Source organism: Berghia stephanieae, chromosome 6 (assembly GCF_034508935.2).
Source record: "Berghia stephanieae isolate SIO BIC M18660-M18661 chromosome 6, UCSD_Bste_1.3, whole genome shotgun sequence".
Taxonomy (NCBI): domain Eukaryota; kingdom Metazoa; phylum Mollusca; class Gastropoda; order Nudibranchia; family Aeolidiidae; genus Berghia; species Berghia stephanieae.
The window spans coordinates 8144146-8155786 of NC_088365.1; the positions used below are offsets into that span (position 1 = coordinate 8144146).

An 11641-nucleotide genomic window follows, 5' to 3' on the forward strand; every position below is an offset into this window, starting at 1 on the left:
TTGTGGATCGGAAGGTCATGGGTTCGAGCCTCGCACTCGGCACATAGTTGAGTCCTTGGAAAAGGCTCTTTACTCACTTTCTCTCACCGTACTCAGGTGTAAAATGAGTACCTGGCCGTTAACAGCGCTGTCTTTGTCCGAAAAATTGTAATATCGCCTTACAGGCATTATGTTCCGTCCATGTTTAATGTTGCTGTTGACCAGGGACCCCTTGTAAAGCGCTTTGAGCACATTTAGTGGATATTGCGCTATATAAAGATCAATTTTTATTTTTTTATACAGTAGAAATGTCACGCCCCCTTTCATGCTATTGAATATGTGATCAAAGGCGAAAAATAATAACAACAAAAAATTGGTGAAGGAGGGGGTGGCGTGATAGAGAACCTTGCCAGAAGCCTCCAATAACCCCTTACCATTATAATACATTTTGCACTATCTCAGGAATGTGTAGTGGCTGATCTTAGTTTATTGATGGAGATAGGAAAATTAAGGAGAAGATCGATATGGAAATATGGCACTGTTGAAATATTGCAACTCAATAAATATGTGACCCACCGTCTAAAAACTGTAATATGTCAGAATGGAAAGGGCCCAGAAAAGTGAATTTAGAAATAATATAATGGGAAGTATGAATTTCGAGAGTCTTGCAATGCAAAAAATTGTTGGGTTTTTTTTCATCATAAGAGAGAGAAACTAACCCAAAGTTTCATGTTTGTGGCTATACATTGAATTTCCAGCACCTAGTTTATCCCTGACATAACACTGTTTTGAGACAGTCAGTCACATATAACAATATTTTCTTGTTTTAACACGTGTCTGGTTAAAATACAACTATTCTGTCAATTCTTTAAAATTTGAATAAAATGCTTGATAAACTCTATAAAATTTGTTTACTTTCTTTTTGTTGTTTTCAACAACAACAAAAAAAAATAGACATGTGAAATATTTCGATATTATCATCCTGAATAACTCAATTTCTTTTTATCCTCTGGAAATAACAAAAACACATTTAATTGAGATTAAATATACATTTCCAAAACAGCTCTTAAATTATGGGCAGTGGTGAGAAAAACAAATTTAGTTCACATATTAATAAATTTAGATAACTTCCAACTTTTTGGTTTTTTTTTTGTTTTTTAGGGTTTTACGGCGCTTGCAAAAAAATTAAGGTCATATCAGCACCAGTAAAAAGGAAGAAAATGGGGATAGTAAAAAGTTCTAGAATTACAATTAAAGTACCAAAGAAAAGGTAAGACAAAGGCGAATTGGTTCAAATAAGAAACAGGTGCAGATTCCAAGAGCACACTATCAAAGTACTTAGTTTGAGATCACTAAAAGTCTCATCCACACACAAGCACAGTTCCTCACTAAGAGGAATACACTCAAATGTGTTTACAAATCATATTTAATATAAAGAAAACATAATACAGTGCATAACAGGGAGATGATTTACAAGGAAAAAAATATCATCTCCCAAAACTAACTATACATTTGACTGTTTCCCTCTCAGCCAGGACCAGGACAAAAACAAGTAATCTCATTCCAAGACAAAGACAGAAAGCAAGTTGGAAATCAAATATAGGGGGATAGAAGACGTAGTAAGTAACTCCCTAACCACTATGGGAGGTCAGGAACCCCACCCAGGCTTCCAACTTTTAGTAATTTATTAAAACATGTTTTCTTCAAATAAAAGTGAACATTATTTATAAAGCATCCAATCCCATTACAATATAGCTCTAGGCACACAATCACAAGAATAGGATGATAAGGACGTAAAGATATGTGCAGTTTGCTGGGAGTTTTGAACATAACATTTTGCGCATTATTCCAAACAACGCACCTTTCAGTTTCTAGAATGAAGCTTGGGTGATCAAAATTTAAATCCAAACCAACTTTTAACATTATCATCGCCTTATGCCTTAAATAATTAAGTAGCCCTAAAAGAGTTTTCGCTGTAAAAATCTTTAATTTCTAAAATTTTTTGTAATAATGCAGGTGAAGACGTAGCCTGCAGATAAGACACAGGGTGACTGCACGAACTTTATTTTTAAATCTTAAAGGTTTGTCCTGTATAATTATATATGTATTACTTTTGACTGTTTATTGACTAAATTAGGTACACATTATGTGAAAGACGTATATAATAATCATCCTAAATTGAAAGAAACAGGAAATGGAATGAAACTGTATATGATATAACATTGTAACAAGGATTGAGGTAATATAGAGATAATGTCATGATGAAAGAGGAATTCAATAGACTTGAAAGCAATAACAAATCGGATGTCACATACAACAAAATTAACAATGAAAATATTAGAAGAAGAAGAAGAAGAAGAAGAAGAAGAAGAAGAAGAAGAAGAAGAAGAAGAAGAAGAAGAAGAAGAAGAAGAAGAAGAAGAAGAAGAAGAAGAAGAAGAAGAAGAAGAAGAAGAAGAAGAAGAAGAAGAAGAAGAAGAAGAAGAAGAAGAAGAAGAAGAAGAAAGAAGAAGAAGAAGAAGAAGAAGAAGAAGAAGAAGAGAAGAAGAAGAAGAAGAAGAAGAAGAAGAAGAAGAATGAGGAGGAGGGGAAGACAAAGAAGAAGAAGAAGAAGAAGAAGAAGAAGAAGAAGAAGAAGAAGAAGAAGAAGAAGAAGAAGAACAACAACAACAACAACAGCATCAAAAACATCTTAAACAATGACAATAATAAGAATAATAATGAATAGGATATTGTCAGTGTGAAAAAAATTGACATTATTATCAATATGATGTAAAAAGGTAACGGCATCATAAAATGTCAAGTGGAAAAAAAATTCTCCAAAAGAACAAAAACAAAAACAAAATATTTTTTTTAAAAACATCAGATCTTTTAAAACTATGAATATGAGGTGAATCAATTATAAGTTTTATCCTTCCATCTGTAGATGATTTCTTTTTTTTTCTTTTTTTGCTACCTGTTCTTTCTTCTCATGCTTCATTCTTCTGCTTTAAAGGCTTAAAAATTATAACAATTATTGTCGCAGATAATTTGAGACATCTATCACTCCAATCCTTTCTTACAGCTGTCATCTGCATTTTTTGCGGTCGCAAATTTCCCAAAATGGGCAAATCGTGGCAAATTTTGGGAAAATTGGCAAATCGCGTGGCAAATTTTGGGAAAAAAAAAGAAGTGAAAACAGAATAACGAAAAAAAAAAAGTGTGAAACTTGAGAAATGTTGCAGCTTTGCCTGGGCCCAAACCAAGGGAAGCTACTCTCTACAGATAATGATCCTTTAAAATCTTTGTAACAACGCTATTGTGTAAATTAATAAATGTAGCCTCCTTAAATGTAATAAATTGTCTTTTATATTTTTTTTCTGTATCGCGTGTTAATTTTACTGAAACGCTTAGTTCTCCTCGGCAAATGTTTTGGCCAATTTATTGGCAAATTTTGGGGGGTTTTTTGGCAAATTTTGGCAAATTTTAAGTCCAAATTTGGCAACAAATACAGATGACAGTTACAGGGTTAAATATTTTACAAATCGCAAAAAAAGTACACAATATAATGGTGAAAATTACATTTGATTAATGACACAGAAAAAAAATGAATACGTAAGTTTGTTTTGTTTTTTTAAGGAGGGGGGGGGGTGAAAAATAACTCAAAGTATATCACAAAAGTGATCTTAGTCTTTTATCCTGAATGTGATATAAAATAATAAAATGCAACGGAAGCTTAAATTCAATTTACAAAGCCTGACAAAACGTTGACATCATAGGTCTTCGTAAATTAGATTGAAGCCTTCATTCCATTTAATTATTATTATTATATACTTCTTCGAGTTTCAGGCAGCAACATTTGCATTATATTCCTAAGATATTCCTACGTAAGAAACAAAAACTGCTGACATTGTGTCCCCACTTTTCAATCCAATAATAATTGCATTCAATTTCTAGTTTTATAAGGTTCATACAAAGAAAAATGAGCGCTTTTTATTGTTGTAAGACTATACTTATAAGCCTGTAATAAATCTTAGCAATTTATATATTCTATGTATGTTAAAATAAAATAAATAAATAAAACTAAATGAATCAACTTACATATCAAAATTGACTAAAACTAAATGCTTAAAATAATTAAAAGCTTAAAATACTACACAACCCATTACAAATTAAAGCAATAATCAAGGAATGCATTCAAAATATAACTATTGAAAGCACCTCATCCAATTCAAAAATAAAAATAATTGGCTAGTATTTATTAAAACTTCAAAATTTATTAATTAAGTAGTCTTTTAAAAATATCAGTCAAGATTGTATCATGGATTGCTGGTTCAAATTCAGAGCTGAATCTTAACTGCTCATTGTCTTGTTCTGTTATGGACCATATTAATATTATTATCAAAGACAGACATTGGAATCCTGATAAAGCCAACATCAACAAACCAGATAATTGGTTGACTTTAAAAGCAAGGTCGACTTTATCCGTTATCAAAGAAAATATAGGAACAACAAGAAAAGTTGACCTTGTATGGATTCCAGTGTACGTCATTCAACATTTTATTTCTTTCTCAACTTGTAACAATGTTTCAATATCTTAAAATCAAATGTAGTTTTTAGGTACACACCACAAATGATATAATGCTTATTCCATTTGATTCATTACAATATTTTCAAATAATATTTAATTCAGAATTAAATCTCAAATTAAGCAAAACAAAAAAAACCAGCAAAACTCAAAATCAATTGTGATGTGATTGATGTTGATTAAAGATATTCAAATGTTTGGAACCATCTTGTAATTAAAATGAGCAGCATTACAATAAACGGCTTTTTATCTTCATTTATAAACTTATTAAAAGGACAACAATTGATTTATGATTTTTGTTACACAATCCTCAATAAAAAATTCAAAATTTACTTCAGAATCCAAAAGAAGTTACAAAAATATTGTTGTCAACAGATAATGTTAGGCAGTTTTACAGAATGTCACTTAGATTAGTCACTTTATAGATTGTACACAGCGGAAAAGATTTTAAGTTTTAGTCGGTAAAGCAAATAGATCAAGAAGTGGAGAATGGGAATCACAACAAACCCAACTAGAAGGCAATAGCCTGTCGTCTCACCGGGTTTATTCCAATCTAAGATGTCATACATGACGTGAGAATGATCAGGAATCCAGTAAAACAGGGAGAAGAACATGTAGATTAATGCATAACAAAATGGATAGATCACATGCAAGATACGAACAGGTATGGCTGTGACGGAATGCTCTAGGAGGACCAGAATTGTGTTGACTAAATGAAGTTGAATATTGTCGTCATTCACTAATTCCATACCATCGCCCATCGTGGGAACCAGAATAGCCCAGAAGACCAGGGTCACCATGAACGATGCTGTGCTTGACACACTCAGCAAGATCCACAAGATGTTAAGATGCCAACGAGTTGGTCTGTTCAATGACGACAAAATGGAGAAAAAAATAATAATATAATTACAAAACAAAACATATTTACCAGGAACATAATTCAGCTTCTAAATGTAATTTTATATTTTTACATTCAAAATTAGTTTGTGGTTAACTTAATATATTTGTACAAATTTCAACTTAATTAAATTTTATTTGTCATTCTTGGTGCTAGTACAAATTTTGCAAATTTCACACTTCTTTTTCATTATTGAAAACTGCAAACTTGTAATTTCCATCTTTAAAACATCGGAATCGTTTCTTTTTAAAAATCTTAAATTCCAAAAACATTGCAGTTGGCTCATTCAAAAAAATCATTTATAACTGATCAAACTTTTATGAAGTTTCTTTGAAGCATTTTCAGTTCGATAAAGAAGAAAATAAAATAAAATAAAAGTATTAGGGATAACATACAAAATAAATTTGTTTTGTTTTATATTATATATAGATAAACGTATTACTGTATTTTCCCCGTTAAGTGCACCAACCCTAAAAAGGCATCCCCCCCCCTCCTCACACAACCCCCAACATTAACCCTATAAGGAAAAGTAGAAAAAGGTAGGGGCTGCCTGAAGCCGGTGATTGTAAAATACTAACGAAAGGACAATAATAAGGAGAATACAGGACTGTACTCTTAAAAGAAAAGAAAAGAAAAAAATTGATAAGGATTAACAACTGTAAAGATAAATGATCCACAAATACAGAAATATAGGCTTAGACAAGTCCTTCACCTTTTCCATATGTTTATCATTTAAATTCTAATGAATAAATTCCAAGTGATTTATATCACTGTAAAGCGCTTAGACAACGGGGTAAAGCGCTATATAAATGCCATTTATTATTATTATTATTATTATTATTATTATTATGACTATTATTATTATTTATTATTATTATTATTATTATTATTATTATTATTATTATTATTATTATTATTATTATTATTATTATTATTATTATGTCATCCTAAGTCCCAGCCTTGACATGTCTAAATTTTTTCATTAATAATCGGCACTGAATTAGAAAGTAGTCCTTCAGAGCCATAAGGCCAATGGAACAGGAATTTATTATTTCTATAGCAAGTGCTTGCTACCCTTTGGATAGGATGCTAGTTTATCGCTTAGTACTTTCCACCAGATCTTACAGACCCAGCTACCCAATAATCACTACCGGGTGGACAGGGGGTCAGAAAATATCTCGACTACACGCAGGATTGATCTCGGCCCTTTTGTGTGTGAAGCGAGAGCTCTACCAACTGAGCTATCCAGAGCCCTGGTAATATACCAACTACGGCAAAGAGTAACAAAAGCAATTTATTTTGCTCATCTCATGATCCTGAAACTGGGTATTGTCAAACTCTCTGGGATATTGACAATTGTTTTTTGTTTTGTTTTTATTTTGTTCTTTCAATTATAAAAGCAAAAAGGAATTATCTCTTACGGTTGAAAATAAGTCACATCTGATGACAAGCGTGTTACTTCTGAATCTTCAGAGCCCAAATCATCTCTTCCAGTTTGAAACTCATAAAATAGTGCAAGGTGTAGGTCTACTCCTGGACGGCTGAGACAAGATCGCCTCTCTATTGAGCACAGAGTAAATGCCACAATAGCAATTATGGCATGATACACATGATAAGTCGTCAGCACAATGTATGTCCAATTCGTCAGGTATGCTCCCCAGTGCTGCAGAGATAAACAAAACAAAAAAACATATGAGAGCAAATTTAATCATTAAATTCTTTCTCCTGACTTTCAAAACCAAGAAAATAATTTTTTTTTCACATCTACATAAGTATTTTTCTTTACTTGTTTTTTTTAAATATTCTTTTCTTTCCTTTTTTTTAAAACTGTTTATCAATATCTTACACTCAAACTGTATAATTTGATAACATTTACAATAACCTTTATGATCAATACCAAAGCACTAAATCTAAGGCATTTGCTTCACTTTCTCACACAAATATGACCAACCGTCTTGAAATGGTATTATGTTGTGGTGAGCCTGATACTTAAAATTGAATTTCATGCTTAAATAACACAATTTGAGTAAAAACTAAAGCGAGAGTGAATTTTTTCTCACACTCCGAGTGTCTTTAATTTACTCATTTTAACAATTCTGATTTATAAAGACAAATTTCATCATCCAGTTATTTCTGACATAACAACCGATTGACATGAACGAACACAATATGCAAGCTATTGTTGATGTTGTCAATTTTCCATGGGTTCTTATAGAAGTGGGAACTTATTTCACTCTACTGAGTTATCACATCTATCAATTTCCACTAAGAGAGCAGTGACATTCCTGTGACTCAGGTTTTCACAGAAGCCAGAGTCACAGTAATCAATGAATGTGTATTGCGGATTACCTTATGACGGATTCAAAAGTTGCGAGCATTTATGTTACAACATGGATAAACTGTAAGAAACTGTTAGGAACAACCTATGAGATAGATCGTCCAAAACCCATTTAATAAAAAAATTTGATTTGTTAATTAATGTACTATTGTATGTATTAGCTTTAAATTTTCTAAATATTAAAGTACACATTTATCTACAAATATTCTTATTCTAATTATTTTCCGTTCTCCAAATGATGAAAAAATAAGTTTATAAAAGTTGTTTTGTTTTTTTTCAGTTCCTGGCTTTCTAAACCATTTCTCACAAAAGTAGTGATTTCACAAAAGTCAAATAAGACAGAAAATGTCAAATAAAAGTAAACTTTCGGGAATGAAAAATTGAGAAGCACAATAGACATATAAAAAACAACAGAATTGAGTAATTGTGACTTTTTAAAAACTCTATTTATGAAAAACAAGTGCTTATCGAGAATACTTCATCCATCTCTCACTTGTAGATCTCCAGGATGTTTGAGTTGATTACTGGCGGTAATGATCAAAAACGTCAACGTGTAAGCTGCTGTGCCAATACGGTACAAGAGATACGCAAGTCCTGGAAGGCGCCACTGGGGAATGAATATGTAAAAACAAAAAGAATTATAGACGTTTTGATTTGATAACACTTCAATCAGAAAGAACACTGTGACTATGATCCTTTTTTTTGACAGATAAATATGACATGCAGCTTAGTGTTATCAAATCAATAACGACATGAGCCATGGACTGTGCAATAATGTTTCTGTCTGAGAATAATAAAATTAGATTCATTTGCTTATTTCGTTTTAAGTGCCTATTTTTAAGAACTTGCAACATTTCCAAGTCATATAAGTGCCAGTGCAAAGGAAGATGATGAGATACTTAAAAGATAATAGATCTAGAGCTTAAACTTGCTTACAAATGACCATGAAAGAAAAAAAAACAGGACAGTGGAACTGCTTCGAGCTGGGAGGAAAACTAGATTCCAATAGAAATCCAACCATGTGACTAAGAATAAAAAATCAGTAAAATGTCTACCTCGACCACGCAAGCATAGATCCACATTAAAGGATATAAATAAATACATTTTATTAACAGAGGTGTGTACTCTTGTGAAGAATATAAGCATTAAATCATCCAAATCCAATCCATTCTATACTGTTGAAGCTTCAGTACTGAAGATAAACACAACATCTGTGTGGTGTGGGATGGTGTCAGTGTTACGTTATGGCTCTGTGTGTATCACAATATTTATGTCCTCCTTTGACAGAAATGTTTTCAATTGACAAGTAAATTTCCCATAACTGTCAGCATTTCTCAAGTTATTGGGGAGGGAATTACATACCCTTGTTGTACATGTGAAAAAAAAAGGACTGAATGTGGGCATTCGGGTAACTACTGTGGTGTAATGGTAGCACCCTTGAGCTAAGATCCTGTCTAAACAGGCTGATTTTTTCTTGTATTTTTCTTTCTGTTTCATCCGGCACTATTCCATATAATCAATTTCAAAGATATTACAAGCCAGCCTTAACTGATCAGAAAGTGATTATATGTCAAACTGTAAACTATTATTGTGCATTCAACACAAAAATTAATGATTTACCTGAAAGGTGAAGAATCGTTCAGTAGACACCCTTGAGAAGCAAAAGTTTCTTAGTCTAAATTCCTCTCGGAGAGTCATGGTTACTGGTCAAGTTCCACTATCCTTTCTTATGCCTAAACTAAAAATATAAAGATGCACATTATAAATAAATCAATAAATGACAAATAAATAAGTGTATCCTATTACAGGTTCACAGAGCCCGAAATAAATCGGATTGCATAAATTATTCCTTTCCTGTCAGCCACATGAAATCAAATTCTAATAACACTTATTATCACCAACATTTAATATGTGGGTATTAATACAATTGTTTTCAACAGAGTAAATACTGTTAATGCCCAGATACTTATTTTACATTTGAGTATGATGAAAGAATGTGAGAAAAGAACCTTTTTCAATGACTCAACTTTTTGTCACACAGAGCGGGATTCAACCACAGGACCTTCAGATCCGAATGTGAATATCATACCGCAAGACAACAAAAGTGCACAAATCATGCATTACAAGCCATGTGAAGAGTCTTTTTGTACTAATAATATTTCAATACATCCTTTATTCATTTACACATTCACAACTGAGTCAGCACCGGGAGCAGAGTTTGATACTCATGGTAACTGAACATCTCAATGTTGCTTCCTATTACAGTACAACAACATGATATGTTTCAAGGAATATAGTTAATTTTTATAAGATAACAACTAATCTTAAAAACGGTACAAGTACAATCTATCTCACCAACAAAGCTATCTAGTTTTTGATTTATGACTAGGATTAGAATATAGCTACTATCTAATTCCCAATATCAAACAAAGGAAGGGTTTAAAACATGACCATCCAGAGCCCACATGATTAGAAAAAATCGATTTCATAAATGTTATCAGTAAATAACAGATTGCCCTACACAAATTAATTTGATAACATATTGATTAAACTATAAAAATACCCTTTGACAATCATTGGAGCATATTAAAAGGGAATGATGAACAGTACTAAAAGTGTGTGTGTGTGTGTGGGGGGGGGGGGGGGCGTTGAGAGTGTGTCAGGGATGGATGATTATATAGGTTTTTAAAGTTAAAGGTTTTATTGAAACAAAACATGGGTTCTGTTACTGCGGTTGAATGGAATGTGCAAAGAAGCGTATTCCAGCTCTGGTCCGTTAACACTGTAATAATAACTGTAACTGTACTCAACTGTACCATCTTCGTTGTCTGTTTAGATTGTTTATGTTTCTATATGTTGGTTAACAGTACAACGGATGATCTATGGATCAATCACATACTAACAACGTTCAGCATGATGTTGTCTGGGTTTAGTAAAGTTAAAGTAACATGAGAAAAGAAAAGTAAGGAAGTAGGGAGGGTATGGTTCTCTATTCTCTGTCTTTCTTTTTAGACAAATATACAAATCAGTGAAGAATTTGAGTTAGCGGACAAATTAATAGAGGTGGTGCTTTATGCCATAGAGAAAAGAATACAATGCACTTATTTTTAAAAAAACAGTCTATTGGCAAATTGAAAACAAATACCTTTAATTTACAAATATCAGCAGTTTTTTTGCTGTCACCTGACAAGACAAAAGCCACCGTAATGTCACAAATGTATCAGTTGTCAGTAGGCAGTTATCAGCCCTTGTTGTCATCTATGAACCGTAGCGTATTGGGTTCAGAGGTCACTATGAGGTCACAATAATATTATGTCAATGATCGGTGAGTTGGGGAAATAAAAGAGAAAGGGTAGATTAATAGTAGATGGTTAAAAACAATATTATGTTTACATTAGTTTACAATATCCCCCCGCCTCCACAACAGCCCCTGGCGACAAAGTAGTAAAGGAGGATGCAAGTCAAAGCACACGTCGATGTAAGTGTATTAGCCCTGTTTATTGCATACCTTAATTTTATGATCAAAAAGTGGAAAAGCAATGTAGCTTATGTCATATTATAATAACCTGCGGGCACTTTGTCTAGTGGTAAATTCATTGACCTAGAAGTTGATATTATATTATTATTATGTGACTTGTCCTTTAACTTGAACTGCGCTTAAGACGCTTTCATATTAGCGGAAAGAGCATTTTTGTTTTGTTATTATTATTATTATTATTATTATTATTATTATATTATTATTATTATTATTATTATTATTATTATTATTATTATTATTATCTGTCCCCGCGGTTTTTTGCCATTTCAAACGCCAAAATTTTCCATTTAAAAAATGGTAAAATTTGCCATAAAAATAGCA

General features: G+C 32.2%; 1 protein-coding gene across 1 annotated transcript; it reads right to left on the reverse strand.

Moving 5' to 3' along the window:
- Positions 1–263: 263 nt before the first annotated feature.
- LOC144974417 (uncharacterized) lies at positions 264–11018 on the reverse strand. Its single transcript, XM_078917274.1, has 5 exons — positions 10928–11018; positions 9403–9520; positions 8276–8389; positions 6866–7107; positions 264–5410 (listed from the first exon to the last, which is right to left on the reverse strand). The coding sequence occupies exons 2-5, from the start codon at positions 9478–9480 to the stop codon at positions 4966–4968; spliced, it is 879 nt and encodes a 292-aa protein (XP_078773400.1). The 5' UTR covers positions 9481–9520; positions 10928–11018; the 3' UTR covers positions 264–4965.
- Between the last annotated feature and the right edge of the window lie 623 nt (positions 11019–11641).

Excerpts from the sequence above, each read along its gene's own strand:
- LOC144974417 (XM_078917274.1), bottom strand. The coding sequence starts at position 9,480 with ATGACTCTCCGAGAGGAATTTAGACTAAGAAACTTTTGCTTCTCAAGG. Across the intron at positions 8,390-9,402 it reads AACGATTCTTCACCTTTCAG|TGGCGCCTTCCAGGACTTGC; the intron begins GTAAATCATTAA and ends TTCATTCCCCAG. Across the intron at positions 7,108-8,275 it reads AACATCCTGGAGATCTACAA|CACTGGGGAGCATACCTGAC; the intron begins GTGAGAGATGGA and ends TTATCTCTGCAG.